At 36.6% G+C, this 21,229-nt stretch overlaps 1 protein-coding gene across 4 annotated transcripts in view; it reads right to left on the bottom strand.

Moving 5' to 3' along the window:
• Nucleotides 1-902: 902 nt before the first annotated feature.
• WDR7 (WD repeat domain 7) overlaps nucleotides 903-21,229 on the bottom strand; it is a 579,662-nt gene continuing 559,335 nt past the window's right edge. For all 4 annotated transcript variants that reach the window (XM_007487542.3, XM_001366509.4, XM_001366558.4 and 1 more), the window contains one exon: nucleotides 903-3,652. In XM_007487542.3, the coding sequence (XP_007487604.1) occupies nucleotides 3,449-3,652 (204 nt within the window). In that variant the 3' untranslated portion in view covers nucleotides 903-3,448. The remainder of the gene's footprint in view (nucleotides 3,653-21,229) is intronic.

Below are 21,229 nucleotides of genomic sequence, written 5' to 3'. Positions count from 1 at the left end.
ACTCAGTTCTGTCCGTCAGCTGAAGAGGTGAAAGGTGAAAGTTCATCTAGCACTGTCTGGCTTTACCTTCCTATTAATGTCATGCCCTTTCTACATTTGATCAGATTATGTGATCACCAATCTTACAGGGCTGTTATTGCACCTAATTTACCTATACAAAAGCATTTAAATCATCGTTGGCTGGTAAGACAATTCACGGTCCAGTCAGCCACTCTAGGCATCTGAAGAGTCAAAGCTCCTTTTATGCTTATCTAATTGCCACAGAAAATTATACTGTTATATAATGATTGACTCAATTCAAACTGTCCTATCTTCTTATCTGAAAATTGAAAGAAAAGGATTACATTTACTGCTTGCACTATAAACCTCTGGAAGCAATAATGACCTATTTTGTTATTCTTTCTCTTGCTCAAAACCAATTATGCTCTTTTTCCTCTGGGATTCGAATACAAGTCCAAACCGAGTATTAAATGAAATGAATTGAATGATCTTGGCTCAGCTCCCACAGGACAGCAGTCCCTGTTACCAAATCTAACAATGTATAATTTGGTGCAATGAACAGGATCCTTAGGAGCCAGTGAAGGCGGATACAATGCTAAGGCCACCCAGGGTCCTGATTTTGTTTGTCTGTCTGTTGGCCAGGATTTTCTTTACCTGGTCCTGTCATACTTCCCCACCACTCAGGGAGGGGATTTGCCCTTTAAGGACTTTTCTGAACAAAGTCTTGCCTTTTTGAACTCAACTGTCCAGATTCATTGGGAAGCAAGTAATTATTTTAGTAAAGTATAGGTTTTATTTTAGTGGTGAAAAGCGAAAAAAAAAAGCAATAAAATCAGTAGAAGTTGCCATGTTGAGGTGTCAGAAGAATGACCAGTCAACCTAAATAGACAGTACAGGAAATATTTTTTTCAGTACGATTCAGTTTTATTTCACACACATATGTACACAATGACATTTAGTACACACAGCATTTATTAAGTGAAATCTGGCAGGCGTTTCAGCTCATTTGTGACCCGCAGCAACTTCAATCATCACAACATTTCCATACAGGTGTCCCATCATGCCATCTTTTGCTTCTAAACTGCCAGGGAAGCCACAGCTGTCTCTACGCTTACAAGGATGAGTCCAAATACAATACTAAGAAATCAATAAAACACTAATACTGGAGTGATAATATAAAGTTTACCCTGGTGGGTGCTGAGATATCTAAGCTGGGATGAAGTTTGGGGCTGTGGTGGACAAAGTAGGAAGAACTCTGTGTTGAAAAGGCCAATTTTTGTTTAGTGGCTGGATACATCTAACAGCTAACATCACTCCATTCCAAAGAGTGGTGACGGGAACCTGCTCCTGGTCCATAAGTTGGACTGTCAGCTTGGACAGAGATTGTGAAAGAGAAAAAGATGTTAATCCATTTTTACTCCTGAAGTTTTCCAAATTTATTTAAAATCTTCCCTCTAACACAACTATATTTGGAAGAGATGAAAAGGGGCTGCTGTTTTATGTTCCTTTTTGTGATGCATTTAAATAGTTTGTATAAAAGAAACATAGGCAGTTTACTCTTTTTAATGTCCACTTGTACAATATCATCCCCAAATACCTTTGTGCACTAGAAGAAATTAATTCTCTTTTAGATTCAGAAAAGAAACATGGACATGCTCCTTCTAAGAACATGATCCAGTGTTTTCATGACTCAGGCAACCTACTGAAGAAAAGGAAGTGCATCTTTCAGTTTTTCTTTATATTTCTCTTTCTAAATTGAGTACTACAACATATTCATTAAACAAAGATTTCACTGTATAATTCTTTACTTCTTCCTTGGAAACTATACATATACATATATAGTTTTAATAAATACAATATTCATGCATATGGCATAAACTCACTTTAAAAAACATCCAAACTCTACTACAGAATTTTACCACCAGAGAATACTACAAGTTTGCCACAGTTAAAAATAATACACTTTTACAGTACTATGAGAGAAACATTCCTAATGGTCTTCATTTCTTTTTCTGTTCTATAAAAACTCACTTTAGTAAACCAACAGATGTGTTGCTGCTGGACTGTGATACTACTTTTTTCATATATTACATAAACTCTCTCTTTGAAAAATCAATGCTTTTTAAATTTAGAAGCAATCATTTGCTTTCTTCCTTTATTACCACTTTTGGTTTCTCTGTGAGTTCCATATTTTCTTTTTTTCTAATAAATCATTTACTTACAGAGCATTTTCCTTTTGTGAGTTTTCAGACATTTCCCTCCCCCCAAAATCCTTAAACCAACAAAACTATACATATATCAAATGTTTGTGAGGAATAATTTATACAAATATTTTAAGGATTTCTTTCAATCCTGTGAGCATGAACTAGCATGACTAACTGATATGTAGCAGAAAAAAAATAAACACCTAAAGTTTATGTTGAAGAAGAAAAAAATCCTTTTTTGGATATATGCTCAAGCACATTTACAGAAATATATATCAAACATCTTTCACATGTTCTCCAGAATTTTGTGCCATATTTGATAACAATTTAGGATATTTTCATTTTAGCAGAGATTTTACAAAAAAAAAAAAGCCCTGTATTCAACATTATAATTATTAGCATGAATGTCACATGTATCATAAATGTACTTTCCCACATTTTAATTTATAGATTTGAAATTTTGCTAGGGAAAGAGTTATCTCTTTAAAAAAAAGTATCTCTGTATATGTGGATAAAAATAAGCTTAGATTTTGTTCTTTATTGAATACAATTCAAAGTATTGTTATATGAACTGGATATTTTTGTTTAGATCATAAGGAGCAATGGATTTTTAAAAACTATGTGCCTAAAAGAGGATGTTTTGTGTTGAAAATTTCTCCATATACTTTCTCACATCTCTCAAACCAGTGAGATCTTTAACTGACAAGGCCTAGGACACTCAACTGATCACCCGAAGAAAGCACATGTAAACGTAGAAACTTTTTGGTAAGTAGTAGTATGCATTAATAAACCCAAAGGAAAACTACGTCAATAATTAGGACTGCCCTATTACCTCAACATCCAATATCCAAGCTACTAGATCCTACTGTGTGTCAGAGCTTGGGCTTAAATTCCTAAAAATGCTGATCTAGCCAGGGAGCGCAATCACAGTGTTTATTGATTTTCCAGCTTCTTCTGCACCACGCAACAAGAACCTCCCCCGAACTGCCTTCTCTCCCCTCCTGCCAAGGGTGACTCAAGAACCACAACCTAGTGAGTTTGCGTGTCTGCGACTCCGGGCCACGGCGGGCACAAAAGGGATCTGCCCTACAGAGAGAGCCGTGCACAAGTACCACCATCTGGCTGATCCACTGGATGACTTCTATAGGCACTGACGTGGGTAAATCCAGTATGAGTAAGGATGGAGAGATACAGGTTTACAGAGAATTTTAAAAACAAAAATGATGAGAACAGAGATACTAATTTTAGACCATAAATCGATGCTCTTTGCCATCATGGGCCATAAGAATCACATTGCGATTGGAAGTCCAGATCAGCCGAGCCAACTTGAGAGCATTATGCGATCCAGGAGAGGCCGGCTGGACCGGGGGCACCTGGTAAGTTTTAATACAACGAAGCTGGGGTGCCGAGTTCAACATGCCAATACTGCCCAACAGTGAGATATTCATCTGAAATAAGAAAAAGAAAATGACTCCATCATATGCCTTTACAAATCTTTTTCACGAACAAGATCAAGGTCTGTATTCAATAGTGCTCATTCAATCATCCCTTCTCAAAATAGATAGTCACCATTTTAAAAGTTTCATTTCTTAACAGTGCTGATAACGTGGCTGTAATTCTAGAGGGGGAAGGGAAAACTTTCTGTGACTTGATCCTTGTAGGCTGAATTCCCTGGTTTTCTGTTTATATTTGTTTACAAACTCGCCTGAACTAAAGGTTGCTGATACTATATGCAAAAAAGGCCTGGATTTGAAAACAGCATTTGTGTTTGAAAAACCTTATCCTCCTGCTTGATATGAAAGCTAATGTAATTCTATTTTAATATCAGTTAATGGAGAAAAACTACTGTATACGTTTTGTGACCTATGGTACTTTGCTCTTCATGTCTTAGTCTTTTAGCTCTTGCCTCTCTTTGAATGAAACCTAGAGATCTCCATCAGCATTTTAACACTGCATCTCTGATGTCCATAACAGATAAAGAAAATACAAGGCTTGAAAGCGAATTATTATACATTTTACCAGGCAGTGAAATCAAAGTTTGTGCACAATCTTTGTTTTAAAAATTATTTTAACTCCTCTCAATTCAATACATGAAAATAAGGAAATGTTAAATTACGAGTTTTACACTTAGAAAAATAACAGCAATTAAAAAAATTAAATTCCGCAAGTGTATCAGAGTATAGTTTTCTCTAAATAATCATAATCTAGCTAACATTTGAAACACTCTTCCATATAGATTTTCTTTGGCAGTTGTTCTGTATACACTGTGGATGCTATGATAAGCTATAGAATGAACACCTTGAAAGTCAGAAAGGAAACCTCAGAGACAGGACCTACCCCCCTCTTGAAATCATTTTTATTTTTCAGTTGTTTTCTTCAGCAAAACTTCTGTATAAATATATTAGATTCTTGGGATTTGTACGGCTCAACTGCATATGTAAAATCTGACACATGAAACCTTGGCAAATCTTCAAACATTTAAGATGTGTTATTGCTGATATCATGTTCTGAATTCTGATCAGTACAAAATATAAGCCATTACTTTTTCTGGCCCTTCTCAGCAGCAGAATGGTGTCAGAGAGCGTAAATCACAGCATCTCTAGCAGGGAGCATGCAAGCAGCACTGACATTTTCACAATTTAAATCATCTTGAGTAATAACCCTTTTAAGATGACTAATGTTACTGATTTTCCTGCATTAATAATAGTGCCGAATACAACACTGAGGTGAACAAAATCACTACTGGATGAGGTCACATTTTAAAACCAAATGTATGGTTATAGTTAACTCCTTCTGCTAAAGTTAGCCTGACATTTAGCACGTTTCAAAACAAATAGCGCCAGTCTCAGTCTCTTCAATGTTAAAAATATTTTTTTGCAAAGATGTAATGAGATTTAAAAATCAATCCCTCAGTACTTTCTGAAGATCTCCAAATGGTTTCTACAAGGATAATACAAGAAGGTTAATTTTAAAGACCTTAAAGTTATAAAAATTAGCCACATTTAATAACTCAATCCTTATTATAGTACAACTGAACAAATGACCCAGAAAATTAATTGTAAACTGAAATTTAAAAGTATATTGTTTTCTAAATATCTAATTTTTAGTTGATAAGTAACGACAAATTGACCTTTTTCATGGATTTTCTATGAAAAGATAAATATATGAAACTCATGCTGTGCTCATGAATCCCATGGGTAGCAAAAAGTTCAGGTACTTCCTTCTTTTTTCCCTCTTCACACCAGCATCAGTTAGGTAAATACATTCCAGAAGCTAGGGGGACACTGTAGCTAAAACTCAGAAGGTAGAATGAGGGAGAAGAGTAGAAGAATTCTCTGGGGATGTCACAGAAATTAAAAGATTTAGGAAAACGATCAGTATAGGTATCTTGGTGCCCCTAATCAACCCAAGACATGTCTTTGACTTGTTTTCTTCAGTGAGTACTCTCTAGTGCTTCAAGAGGAATTCTGCAAGTCACATAATTAAAATAATACAGGTATCCCTTCTGCATCAAGAAGATTGTGGGCGTGGCACCACCTCATGATCTGGAAAATTGTGTAAAATCTTTAGGCCCTCCATTCATACCAAAGAAGTCTAAATATTTTTCTTTTTTTGGGGGGGTGTTTACAAGTAAAAGAAATTGTACATAATTATAGTGTTAAAAGATAAAATATGTTGATATTATACAATACTATATATATATTTTGTGCATTTTTGAATTTCTCACCTTTTTCTGTTCCATGTTATGCTTTCCACAAAATATCCCTCAAATTCTCACTTTTTAAAATTAAATTTATTTATTTAGTCAATTTAGAACATTATTCCTTGGTTACAATAATCACATTATTTACCTCCTTCCCCTCCACCAACCCTTCCCGCAGTCGACGCACAATTTCATTGGGTACTACATGTGTCCTTGATACAAACCCATTTTCATGTTGTTGGTATTTGCACTAGGATATTCATTTTGAGTCTCTCCTCAGTCATATCCCCTTGACCCATGTATTCAAGCAGTTGTTTTTCTTCTGTGTTTCTACTCCCACAGTTTTTCCTCTGAGTGTGAATAGGGGTTTTTCTCATAATTCCCTCCAAGTTTTTCAGGATCACTGCATTGCCACTAATGGAGAAGTCCATTACATTCGATTGTACCACAGTGTCTCAGTTTCTGTGGATTGTTCTCCTGGTTCTGCTTCTCTCAATCTGCATCACTTCCTGGAGGTCTTTGCAGTCTCCATGGAATTCCTTGACCTTATTATTCCTTTGAGCACAATAGTATTCCATCACCAACATATACCACAATTTGTTCATCCATTCCCCAATTGAAGAGCACCCCTCATATTCCAATTTTTTTTGCCACCACAAAGAGTGCAGCTATGAATGTTCTTGTACAAGTCTTTTTCCTTATTATCTCTTTGGGGTACAAACCCAGCAATGCTATGGCTGGGACAAAGGGCAGATAGTCTTTTAGTGCCCTTTGGGCAGAGTTCCAAATTGCCCTCCAGAATGTTTGGATCAATCCACAGAGCAACCAGCAATGCATTAATGTCCTGACTTTGTCACATCCCCTCCAACATTCATTACTTCCCTTTGCTGTCAAGTTAGCCAATCTGCTAGGTGTGAGGTGATACCTCAGAGTTGTTCTGATTTGCATCTCTCTGGTTATTAGAGATTTAGAACATTTTTTCATATGCTTATTAATACTTTTGATTTCTTTAACTGAAAATTGCCTATTCATGTCCCTTGCCCATTTATCAATTGGAGAATGGCTTGATTTTTTGTACAATTCGTTTAGTTCTTTATAAATTTGATTAATTAGACCTTTGTCAGAGATTTTTGTAATGAAGATTGTTTCCCAATTTGTTGCTTCCCTTCTAATTTTGGATGCATTAGTTTTGTTTGTACAAAAAACTTTTTAATTTGCTGTAATCAAAATTATTGATTTTATATTTTGTGACTTTTTTCTAGCTCTTGCTTGGTTTTAAAATCTTTCCTTTCCCAAAGATCTGACAAGCATACTATTCTGTGTTTGCCTAATTTACTTATAGTTTCCTTCTTTATATTTAAGTCATTCACCCATTCTGAGTTTATCTTGGTGTAGGGTGTGAGATGTTGATCCAAACCTAATCTCTCCCATACTGTCTTCCAATTTTCCCAGCAGTTTTTATCAAATAGTTGATCTTTGTCCCAAAAGCTGGGATATTTGGGCTTATCATAGACTGTCTTACTGAGGTCATTTACCCCAAGTCTATTCCATTGATCCTCCTTTCTGTCTCTTAGCCAGTACCAAATTGTTTTGATGACCACTGCTTTATAGTATAGTTTGAGATATGGGACTGCAAGTCCTCCTTCCTTCGCATTTTTTTTAATGATTTCCCTGGATATCCTTGATCTTTTGTTCCTCCAAATGAACTTTGTTATTGTTTTTTCTAATTCAGTAAAAAAGTTTTTTGGTAGTTCAGTGGGTATGGCACTAATAAGTAAATTAATTTGGGTAGGATTGTCATTTTTGTTGTGTTAGCTCACCCTACCCATGAGCAATCAATGTTTTTTCTAATTGTTTAGATCTAGTTTTAATTGTGTGGAGAGTGTTTTGTAGTTGTGTTCATATTGTTCCTATGTTTGTCTCGGCAGATAGATTCCTAAGTATTTTATATTGTCTAGGGTGATTTTAAATGGAATTTCTCTTTCTAATTCTTACTGCTGAGATGTGTTGAAGATATATAGAAATGCTAATGACTTATGTGGGTTTATTTTGCATCCTGCAACTTTCTAAAATTGTTTCAACTAGCTTTTTGGTTGATTCTTTAGGACTCTGTTTCTAGTACAATGTTAAATCATCGAAGTGATAATGGGCATCCTTGTTTCACTCCTGATCTTATTGGGAAGGCTTCTAGTTTATCCCCATTGCAGATGATGTTTGCTGATGGTTTTAGATAAATATACTGTTTGTTATTTTTAGGAAAGGCCCTTTTATTCCTATACTTTCTAGTGTTTTCAATAGGAATGAGTGTTGTATTTTGTCAAAGGCCTTTTCTGCATCTATTGAGATAATCATGTGATTTTCGTCAATTTGCTTGTTAATATGGTCAATTATGTGGATGGTTTTCCTAATATTGAACCATCCTTGCGTTCCTGGTATATACCCTCATAGTGAATAACCCTCGTGATCAATTGGAGGAGATTTTTTGCTTATTCTATTTAAGATTTTTGCATCTATATTCATTAAGGAGATTGGTCTATAGTTTTCTTTCTCTGTTTTTGACATGTCTGGATTTGGAATAAGAACCATATTTGTGTCGTAAAAGGAATTTGGTAGGACTCCTTTGCTTATTCTGTCAAATAGTCTGTATAATATTGGGATTAGTTGTTCTTTGAATGTTTGACAGAATTCATTTGTGAATCCATATGGACTTGGGGATTTTTTCTTAGGGAGTTCTTTGATGGCTTGTTCAATTTCTTTTTCTGATACGGGGATGTTTAGGTAGTCTATTTCTTCCTCTGTTAGTCTAGGCAATTCATATTTTTGTAAATATTCATCCATATCACCTAGATTGCCATATTTGTTGCCATATAATTGGGCATAATAGTTTTGAATGATTGCCTTAATTTCCTCTTCATTAGAGATGAGGTCTCCCTTTTCATCTTGGATACTGTCAATTTGGTTTTCTTCTTTCCTTTCTTAAATTAGACTGACCAGTACTTTGTCTATTTTATTTTTTTCAAAGTACAAGCTTCTAGTCTCGTTTATTAAATCAATAGTCTTTGACTTTCAATTTTGTTAATTTCTCTTTTGATCTTTAGGATCTCTAATTTAGTTTTCATCTGAAGATTTTTAATTTGTTCACTTTCTAGTTTTTTGATTTGCATGCCCAATTCATTGACCTCTGCCCTCTCTAGTTTGTTAATATATGAACTCAAGGATATAAATTTCCCCCTGAGTACTGCTTTGGCTGCATCCCATAGGCTTTTAAAGGATGTCTCATCATTGTCATTTTCTTCAATGAAATTATTGTTTCTATGATTTGTTCTTTAATTGAGTATGGAGAATCATATTGTTTAATTTCCAATTAATTTTTGATTTGCCTCTCCATGTACCCTTACTAAATATTATTTCATTGCATTGTGAACTGAGAAGGCTGCATTTATTATTTTTGCTCTATTGCACTTGTTTGCAATATTTTTAAGTCCTAATACATCGTCAATTTTTGTGAATGTACTATGTGCTGCTGAAAAGAAGGTGTATTCCTTTTTGTCCCTATTTCTTTTTCTTCACATATCTACTAACTCTAAGTTTTCTAAGATTTCATTCACTTCTCTTACCTCTTTCTTATTTATTTTTTGGTTTGATTTATCTAGTTCTGATAGAGGAAGGTTCAAGTCTCCCACTAGTACAGGTTTTCTATCTATTTCATCCTTGAGCTCCACTAGTTTCTCCTTTAGAAACTTGAATGCTATACCATTTGGTGCATACATGTTGAGTACTGATATTTCCTCATTGTCTATACTGTCTTTTATCAGGATGTAATCACCATACCTATATCTTTTAATCAGATCTATTTTTACTTTGGCTTTGTCAAATATCATGATTGCAACTCCTGCCTTCTTTTTATCATTTGATGCCCAATAGATATGGCTCCATCCTATTACTTTGACCCTATGTGTATCTACCTTCCTCATGTGTGTTTCTTGTAGAGAGCATATGGTAGGGTTTTGGATTCTAATCCACTCTGCAATTTGCTTGTGTTTTATGGGTGAGTTCATTCCATTCACATTCAGAGTTATGATTACCAGCTGTGCATTTCTCAGCATTTTGATTTCTACTCCTAGTCTTGTTTTTTCTTTTTTCACTATTTCCTTCCACACCAATGTTTTGTTTTTTAATCTGTTCCCCTAATTCCCAACCTTATTTTACTTACCTTTCTAACCCCCTCCCTTCTTATTCCCCCCTTATTTTCTTCATAGTCCTTTTAAACTACCCCCCCCTTTTCCCTCCCTTGTACTGCTTCCCTCCCCACCAGTCCATTTGTTACCCTTCTACTTCCCTATAGGGTGCAAATCAATTCTCTGCCCTAATGGATTGGATTGTTCTTCCCTCTTTGGGTCAATTTCAATGCATGTACGAATTGAGTATTTCCTATCTCCAACCTCTTTACCCTTCCAGTATATTGATGTTCTTCCCCCTCCCGCCATGTGCTTCTTTGTGACATATAAATTTATACCCTTCAGTTTCATTTCCCATTTCTTTTAGTATTAACCTCTTTTTTTAGCTCTAGTTGTGTATATATGTATATATATATACACACACACATATATGTATTTATGCATGCATATATCTATATACCTATTAATGTCTTGTCATTTCATTCTATAGAGTTTTTCACTGTTCCCTCTAAGTGTATTTTTTTTAGCTTCCTGGGTGGTAATAACAATTTTTAAGAGTTACCAATGACCTCTTTACTTATAGGGATACATATTTTAACTTATTGGTCTCTTATAAAAAAGGGTTTTTTTCTGTTTTGTTTTGTTTTTCTTTTTTCCCTTTTTAAAATTACCTTTTGATTATTCTCTTAGATTCTGTGCTTGGACATCAAATTTTCTGTTCAAGTCCGGTCTTTTCTTTACAAATACTTAGAATTCTTCTATTTTTTTAAAATGACCATACTTTCCCCTGTAAGGGTATAGTCAGTTTTGCTGGGTAGTTGATTCATGGTTGTAGATCTAGTTCCCTTGTTTCTGGAATATCATATTCATGCCTTTCAGTCCTTCGGTGTAGATGCAGCCAGATCCTGTGTTATCCTTACTGTGGTTCCATGGTATCTTAATGACTTCTTCTTAGCAGCTTATAATATTTTTTCCTTGGTCTGATAATTCTTGAATTTGGCTACAACATTTCTGGGTGTTGTCAGTTGGGGATTAAGTACAGGAGGTGATCTGTGGATTCTTTCAATCTCCACTTTTTTTCTCTTGTTCTAGAATATCGGGGCAGTTTTTTTTGATAATTTCCTGTAGTATGATGTCCAGGCTTTTCCTTTTGTCATGGTCTTCTGGTAGGCCAATGATTCTTAAGTTGTCTCTCCTGGAACGATTTTCTATATCTTCTGTTTTGTGAATGAGATGCTTCATATTTTCCTCAATTTTTTCATTCTTTTGATTTTGTTTTATAGTGTCCTGCTACCTTGTGAAGTCACTTGATTCTAGTTATTGTATTCTGGTTTTTAAAAACGGGATTTCATCCCTGGCTTTTTGGTCATCCTTCTCCTTCTGGTATGATTTTCTTTGGAGATCATCTTTCATCCTCTTTACCTTATCTTTCATCTCCTTTGCCTCATCTATCATCTTATTTGCCTCATTTTTCATCTCCTTTGCCTCATTTTCAAGTTGTTTGATTTTGGCTTTCAGGACATTATTTTCTTGTTTTAGTTTAAGTGCCTCTCTTTCCAGATGACTTATCTTAATATTTAAGTTCTTTTTCCAATTGTCTTCAGCCTCTCTTAATTGTGTTTTGAATTGTATTTTGATTTCTTCCAAAGCCTGTGTCCAATTTGCTGGGATTTCTGTTTTGTTTGGTGTTTCCTCCTGCTCTGTTCTGTTTGTTCTTAGTTGTTCTTAGCCTGTATAGAAGATGTCGATTGTAATTTCTTTTTTCTTTTTCTGTTGTTTGCTCATATTTTCCACTTCTTTTCCCCCTGCAGTTGCCTGGGCTCTTGCTCCTCTCATTATGTGTTGGATCTGTGGGTTTGGGCTTTTCTGTCAGTCTCCCCTCTTGAAGTTTTGTCAGTAAGTCTCTCAGTGCAGTCTGTGGGGGAGGCGTATTGGAGCTTTTGCTTCCCTGTGCTCTGGAGGCTTTGATTGGATTAAAGTCCAGCAGTCTGTGAGGGAGGGGTATTGAAGCTTGAGCTTCCCTGACCTCTGAAGACTGTTGATGGGATTAAATCCTGCTGGGTTGGGCTGAATGTCCCCTGAGGCCAAAACCTCCTGGAAGGGGGGAGCAATATGGAGGGTCTCTGCTGCTGCAACCAGGATGTCTGCTCTGTGCTCCCTCTCCAGCGCCTTTTCCACCGCCTGTGTTTGACACTCTGAGCCTGGCACAGCTCTGCCCGCAAGGTACTCCCTCCAGACCAGTACCTTTGCCCGCCCAAAATTTCCCCCTGCTGCTGGAGGCTTAGCACTCTAGGTGTGTGTGTGTGTGGGGACCTTTCTTCTCCCTTTTCCTTAAACCTGAGTGTTTTCGAATTTCAGCTTTTGGGGGGGGGTGTACCTTTTAAATTGACTCCAGCAGGAGGGTTCCTTGGCTCTGACTTGTTAGGTTTGATTTTCAGTCCCCTGGGAGCATTTAGTTTGTAATTGGTAAGGAAGGGTTTTTAGAGGTCTGAACTTTCGCTGCCTCTATGCTGCCATCTTGACTCCACCCCACCCCCCAATTCCCTTTTAATTTCTTATGGTGACCCATGATATAACAAAACTAGAATGGGGAAATTTATGATAAAGAAGGGTTACTATTATCCTCAAATGAGATAAAACTATAGAATTCTAGAGCTGGAAGACAGTTTAGTGAACATTCATGCTATAGTAACAAAATATTTTATTCTCCGTTGCATATTTTGGATCAATTAAAAAGAGATATATTTGATTTGATAAAAGTTCTGTCAAGGAAATCAGTTTTCCAACCATTTAATTATCCACTTTCAAGATCTTTCTTGATCAAAGAATATAAACTATGCCAAAAGGCATGACATCCCTGAATGAATTAGTGAAGTTACAGGTTTATTTAAAATGGTGAACTGAAAAGAAATTTCATCTGAAAAACCCATTGTACAGATAATGCAGAGAAAATATAAATAAAAATAAAATAATAGCTATTCTGAATGACATTGGCATTTGGCTTTGGATACACATAGATACTAACACATAAATTCATGGACAAAACCCCTCATCTCTTCTCCCTCTACCCAAACCTTGTTGTCAATGACTTGAGACTTTGTTCAGTTTAGAAGAAAGGAATTGCTTCATTTCTGAAGATCATTCAAAAAAGCAGAGAAATCTACTATGTGGATGGCTTAAAGCTATGCCCAAGTACCTTAAAGTCTTAAATGGGTTAGTTAATGGAATGTAAATTAACTGTTATATTTTACTCTTATTAAACTAAGACATGAAATGCCTAAATGACCTAAAAATGCCATTTTGGTTAGATTTCAACTTTTCCACCTTTCTCTTAGCAGAATGATATCAGCAAGTAACTAAATAGACACATTTCAATTTCCTTTCCTTGCATTTGTCTATCTACTGATGATGACATTGCTTAGTGTGAAAAGTATAAAATAAGCTTTAATAATATTTTCAATATTAATACATTTTTGTATTTCTTCCATGTTTCTCCCTTATCTACATTGTTAAAACTAAAAATCTATCTAAATAAATCATTAGGCATATTGGGCAGGACTTTTGGGATCTCACTGCAATGCATATTATTATAGCTTTTGGTAATGTCCTCAAAATATTTTCAAGATACACACTGACAGCTTTTATACATTTTCTTGGTAAAATGGAAATTACTGTTAGCAGTATTATTTCCTTCCATTTGGGTTTTAATTGAAGACCTGATACTTTCATTTGGCTCTAATCTAAATATAAAAGAAACAGGCTGTGTGCCCATTTGAAAAACAACTATGAAGTCATCTAGAGCAGGGGCCCCCAAACTGAGGCCCCCTGAGGCCATGTATCCGGCCCCCACCACACTTCTGGAAGGGGCACCTCTTTCATTGGTGATCAGTGAGAGGAGCACTGTATGTGGCGGCACCTCAAAGGGTGGGTCTCTAACATACAGTATTACTTCCAGTGACATAATCCTTTGTGTGGCACCTTAGAAGGAGGCGCCACGCAAAGGATTATGTGGCTGCACAATGGAAGACATCAGTATGGTGAGCGGTGATCTGGGGGAGGGGATTCCGCACTGTGTATACTGCTGCCTGGTTAGGGTAAGGGTTAAGTTTTTATAGTCCGGCCCTCCAAAGGTCTGAGGGACAGTGAAATAGCCCCCTGTGTAAAAGTCTGGGGACCCCTCTAGATACTAGAGGAAGTAGTATTAAACTTAAAGTCAAGGTAATTTGGCTGTAGGTAGAAATGTCTTTTCTGAATATTTATTGAATGTTCATGTGTGTTAAATGTTGGATTGGACATGCTTATAACATAAACTTTGCTTTTCCAAAGGTAGTACACATTCTCGGAAAGAACACTGGATTAGGAGTAAAAGGATTTGGATTTAAATTGAAGCTTTGTTACTACCAGTGTTATCCTGGGGAAATCACAACTCTTTTGGAACTCTGCTTCCTCCTGTTAAAGGAATTGGCATGGAGGGGGGACTAGGTTGGACCAGGATAACATCTATAGTTCTTGAAAATCTTACATCTATGATCTCAGTGATGAGAGGTGATACACTTGGAATATAAATCTCAACCATCTTAAACATGCTGCACACAACTCTTGGTATGATAGAGTCGAAAGAGGACTTGATTTTGGAATCAGGATCTGGGGTTTAAACTCTGGTTTCATAACTTACTAGGTGTGGGACTTTGGGAAAATTAGTTTCTCTCTTAGTTTCCTCAGCTGTGAAATAGGAATAATAGTACTTGTATTATCTACTACAGAGGGTTACTGGGAGGAAAATGTTTTGTAAACTATTATTACCAATATTCTTTCTTAGTATCTTTAGGTGACAATCAAGAAACTAAGGCTAGGCTTGAATAGAGTGAAAAAAGCATATAAAAGAATAAGTGTAGAGAAAGGAGGCCTCATGGGCAAGTTCATATTAGGTGAATGGGAAAGAGGGGAAAAGCCTTTTAAGCGTTGACTATGTGCCAGACACTATGCTAACTAAGCAAGTGCTTTACAAATGCTATTTCATTTGATCTTCGTAACAACCCTGTAAGGGAGGTGCTATTATATCTCCATTTTGCAGTTGAGGAAACTGACAGGCAGAGGTTAAGTGACTTGTCCAGGGTTACAAAAGTAAATTATATGATACTGGGTTTGAAGGCCCAGTGCTGAATCTACTGTGCCACCTACCTGGGCCTTGAAATCTAGTATAAGGAAGTTAGTTCATACCTACTTGATCATCTGTTAGTTGATCAAAAATGGAGATGAAAAGGAGGACAGATTTAAAAGACATAAAATAATAATAAAAGACATACATAGTGACATAAAGAGCAAGAGGAGGAGCAAGTCCATGTCCATGAGAAGCAACATGGTACGATAATAGTGACAATACTCAACACCATAGTCTACAGAACATCTTACATACATGATCGCATTTGATCTTCATCAGTCTGTGAAGAACATTCTATTATTATCCTCATTTTACAAACAAGCTGGACCTGGAGTCAGGAGACTTAGTTACAATTCCCATTGTGGACACTAATTAGTTTTATGAGGGTTACTCTCTGTGTCTGTTATCTCATCTATAAAATGGGTATAATTATACCTTATTACATATCTCATAGAGTTGTGAAGAAAGTGCTCTATAAATCTCGAAATAATATTTGACATGAATTATTATAGTTCTAATTATGACATAAGATCTGTAAAATTCAGAAGTGAACTTGCTCTTAAGAAATCATTAAGAAATTAGGCAGCAATTTTTATTTGGGAGCAAAGACTTGTCAGTGAAAAAAAGTATGGTTTATTTTAGAAAAAAAATGAGAGAATTTTTTTTTCTAAAGAAACAAAGTGGGACTTCCGGGTAATCATGGCTGCAATCTAGACGCCGCACGTTTCCTCTCCCCAGCACCGAACGAAATAGACTACATCAAAGGAGCATAAAATCACCTTTGGAGGAACAGAAGGACTCCCCAGTACCCCACAGAGGCAAAGGTACGTGGGGCTTGAACATTTCCACACTAAAATAAGAAGGAAAAGCTTGCACAGAAAAGTGAACTGAGCCGCCCTTCCCCCACCCCACCTCCCCCACTAAACCAGAGTGAGCTACCTGAGCGCTCACCAGGACAGCGAGTGAGTGGGGAGCGTCTCTGTCTGGGGGGGCACTCCAGGGTCCTTGGGATCTGGGGACTGCCAGGAAAAAACGTCTCAGGGCGCTTTCACTGGAGAAGCCAGCGGACTTCGGGCGGGCTGCGCTGAACAAGGCGCACGGATTATCTGGGCGGAGCTGAATACCTGGGCTCGGAGGCTGGGAAGAACTAGTCTGAAGCAACCTAAATTCACAGAAAAACCACTCTTATAACCCAGACCCCAGACCAAAAAGGAAAGGGAAATAAAACCACCAAAGGGATGGCTCACATGGCCCAAAATCAAGCCTCCAGGAAGAAAGGGAAAAAAGTGACTATTGAAAACTTTTATGGTGGAAGTACCCAAGGGAAAGAGGAGAATGAAGAGGAAATCCAAAAAAATTCAGAACACGCCTCCCAAAATGGAAACTATCAACAAGCTCTGGAAGATCTCAAACTGGATCTTATCCAAAAGATGGAAACCTTCTGGAAAGAAAAATGGGAGAAAGAGATCAGCTGTCTGACAGATAAGACTGCTCAATTGGAAAAAGAACTCGAAGCAGCCAATACAAGGGCAGACAAGGCTGAAAAGCAAATCCAGTCCCTAATGACCAGAATTAAGGACCTCGAAGAAAGTGAGATGATAAAACAGCAAGAATCAATAAAGCAAACCCAAACAATTAATGAATTGGAAGAAAACAGAAAATATCTCACTGAGAAGGTCACGGACCTGGAGAACAGAGGAAGACGAGAAAATCTCCGTATCATCGGTCTCCCAGAAAAACCAGAGGTAAACAACAAATTGGATTTTATTCTAGAGGAGATTATAAAAGAAAATTGCCCCCACGTTCTGGAGCAAGGGGGCAAAATAGAAATAGAGAGGATTCATAGAACACCTTCTATACTAAATCCCCAAAAGACAACGCCTAGGAATGTAATTGCCAAATTCAAGAGTTTCCAAGTAAAGGAGAAAATCCTACAAGAAGCCAAGAAGAAGAGCTTCAGATATAAGGGGGCTCCCATAAGGATCACACATGACTTAGCGGCTAACACACTAAGAGACCGCAAAGCATGGAACACGATATTTAGAAAGGCAAGAGAGCTGGGTCTCCAACCAAGAATCAACTACCCAGCAAAACTGACTATATACTTCCAGGGGAAAGTATGGGCATTCAACAAAATAGAAGATTTCCAAGCATTTGCTAAGAAAAGACCAGAGCTCTGTGGAAAGTTCGATATCCAAGCACAGAAAGCAAGAGAAACATGAAAAGGTAAATATGAAAGAAAGGGAAAAGGAGATAAATCTTATCTTTCTCTTTAAGTCAAACTCTCTTCTATAAGGACTACATTTACATCTAATTATATATATTAATATGTGGGGAAAATGTTTTGTGTAACTCTCATAAATTGTATCATCATAAGAGTAGTTAGAAGAAACATGCATAGGGAAAGATTGGGGAATCAAGAAGATTTGGGGAAAGTTGGGGCAAAAAAAGGAAAAGGGAGGGGGGAACCGTGATAATACTAAGATTAACTTCAAGAAATAGGGGGGGAATCAATAGAATAAACTTTCCCATATAAAGATACACATGGGAAGGGGAGGGGAAGAACTCTCATATGAGAAGGAGAGGAAGAGAGCGTGAAGTGGAAGTACTTAAACCTTACTCTCAGTGAAATCAAATCTGAGAGGGAAGAACATCTAGATCCAGTGGGATCCAGATTTCTATCTTATCCATTAGGGCAAGAAAGAAAGGAAAATTAAGGAGGGGGAGGGGGGAGGGAGCACAAAAAGGGAGGGAAGGAGAGGGGGGAGGGGAAGGGAGCATAAAAAGGGACGGGCTAGAAAGGGAAGCATCTCAAGGGAGGGGACTAGGGGGACCGACCTAAAGTAAATCACTGGTTCAAAAGGAGAAAGCTAAAGAAGAAAGGTCAGAACTAGGGGAAGACATCAAAATGCCAGCGAATCCACAAATAACAATCATAACTTTGAACGTGAATGGGATGAACTCACCCATAAAACGCAGACAAATAGCAGACTGGATTAGAACACAAAACCCTACCATATGTTGCCTTCAAGAAACACATATGAGACGGGTTGACACTCACAAGGTTAGAATTAAAGGTTGGAGTAAGACCTTTTGGGCCTCAACCGATAGAAAGAAGGCAGGAGTTGCAATCATGATATCTGACAAAGCCAAAGTACAAATAGACCTGATCAAAAGGGACAGGGAAGGTAAATATATTCTGCTAAAAGGAAGTATAGACAATGAGGAAATATCACTAATCAACATGTATGCACCAAATGGTATAGCATCCAAATTTTTAATAGAGAAACTAGGAGAATTGAAGGAGGAATTAGACAGTAAAACCATATTAGTGGGAGACTTGAACCAACCACTATCAAATTTAGATAAATCAAATCAAAAAATAAATAAGAAAGAGGTAAAAGAGGTGAATGAAATCTTAGAAAAATTAGAATTAATAGACATATGGAGAAAAATAAATAGGGACAAAAAAGAATACACCTTCTTTTCAGCACCACATGGCACATTCACAAAAATAGATCATACACTAGGTCATAGAAACATGGCACTTAAATGCAGAAAAGCAGAAATATTAACTGCAGCCTTTTCAGATCACAAGGCAATTAAAATATTGATCGGCAAGGGTACATGGAGACCCAAATCAAAAATTAATTGGAAATTAAATAACATGATACTCCAAAATCATTTAGTTAGAGAAGAAATCATAGAAACAATTAACAATTTCGTTGAAGAAAATGACAACGGCGAAACATCCTTTCAAACCTTATGGGATGCAGCCAAGGCAGTACTTAGAGGAAAATTCATATCCCTGAGTGCATATATTAACAAATTAGGGAGGACAGAGACCAAGGAATTGGAAATGCAAATCAAAAAACTTGAGAATGAACAAATTAAAAACCCCCAGAAGAAAACCATACTAGAGATCCTAAAAATTAAGGGAGAAATTAATAAAATAGAAAGTGACAGAACTATTGAGCTAATAAACAAGACTAGAAGCTGGTACTTTGAAAAAACAGACAAAATAGACAAAGTACTGGTTAATTTAATTAAAAAAAGGAAAGAAGAAAGGCAAATTAACAGCATCAAGGATGAAAAGGGAGATCTCACCTCAAATGAAGAGGAAATTAAGGCAATCATTAAAAACTACTTTGCCCAACTATATGGCAATAAATTTACCAATCTAGGTGATATGGATGAATATTTACAAAAATATAAATTGCCTAGACTAACAGAAGAAGAAATAGTTTTCTTAAATAATCCCATATCAGAAATTGAAATCCATCAAGCCATCAAAGAACTGCCTAAGAAAAAATCCCCAGGGCCTGATGGATTCACCAGTGAATTCTATCAAACATTCAGAGAACAGTTAACCCCAATATTACACAAACTATTCGACATAATAAGCAAAGAGGGAGTCCTACCAAACTCCTTTTATGACACAAGCATGGTACTAATTCCAAAGCCAGGCAGGCCAAAAACAGAGAAAGAAAACTATAGGCCAATCTCCCTAATGAATATAGATGCAAAAATCTTAAATAGGATACTAGCAAAAAGACTCCAGCAAGTGATTAGAAGGGTCATCCACCATGATCAAGTAGGATTCATACCAGGGATGCAGGGCTGGTTCAACATTAGGAAAACTATCCACATAATTGACCACATCAACAAGCAAACCAACAAGAATCACATGATTATCTCAATAGATGCAGAAAAAGCCTTTGATAAAATACAACACCCATTCCTACTAAAAACACTAGAAAGCATAGGAATAGAAGGGTCATTCCTAAAAATAATAAACAGTATATATCTAAAACCATCAGCTAATATCATCTGCAATGGGGATAAACTAAATCCATTCCCATTAAGATCAGGAGTGAAACAAGGATGCCCATTATCACCTCTATTATTTGACATTGTATTAGAAACACTAGCAGTAGCAATTAGAGAAGAAAAAGAAATTGAAGGCATCAAAATAGGCAAGGAGGAGACCAAATTATCACTCTTTGCAGATGACATGATGGTCTACTTAAAGAATCCTAGAGATTCAACCAAAAAGCTAATTGAAATAATCAACAACTTTAGCAAAGTTGCAGGATACAAAATAAACCCACATAAGTCATCAGCATTTCTATATAATTCCAACACAGCTCAGCAGCAAGAACTAGAAAGAGAAATCCCATTCAAAATTACCCAAGACAAAATAAAATACTTAGGAATCTATCTCCCGAGACAAACACAGGATCTATATGAACACAACTACAAAACACTTTCCACACAACTAAAACTAGACTTGAACAATTGGAAGAACATTAACTGCTCATGGGTAGGACGAGCCAATATAATAAAAATGACCATCCTACCCAAACTCATCTATCTATTTAGTGCCATACCCATGGAACTCCCAAAAATTTTTTTTACTGATTTAGAAAAAAACATAACAAAGTTCATTTGGAAAAACAAAAGATCAAGGATACCTAGGGAATTAATGAAAAAAAATACAAAGGAAGGGGGTCTTGCAGTCCCAGATCTCAGACTATATTATAAAGCAGCGGTCATCAAAACAATTTGGTACTGGCTAAGAGACAGAAAGGAGGATCAGTGGAATAGACTGGGGGCAAGCAACCTCAGCAAGACAGTATATGACAAACCCAAAGATCCCAGCTTTTGGGACAAAAACCCACTATTTCATAAAAACTGTTGGGAAAATTGGAGGACAGTGTGGGAAAGATTAGGCTTAGATCAACACCTCACACCCTACACCAAGATAAATTCAAAATGGATGAATGACTTGAACATAAAGAAAGAAACTATAAGAAAATTAGGCGAACACAGAATAGTATACATGTCAGACCTTTGGGAAGGGAAATACTTCAAAACCAAGCAAGAATTAGAAAGAATTACAAAATGCAAAATAAATAATCTGGATTACATCAAATTAAAAAGTTTTTGTACAAACAAAACCAATGTAACCAAAATCAGAAGG

The sequence above is a fragment of the Monodelphis domestica genome, chromosome 3, assembly GCF_027887165.1.
Source record: "Monodelphis domestica isolate mMonDom1 chromosome 3, mMonDom1.pri, whole genome shotgun sequence".
NCBI classification, from domain to species: Eukaryota; Metazoa; Chordata; class Mammalia; order Didelphimorphia; family Didelphidae; genus Monodelphis; species Monodelphis domestica.
This window is presented reverse-complemented; position numbering and strand designations above follow the sequence as displayed.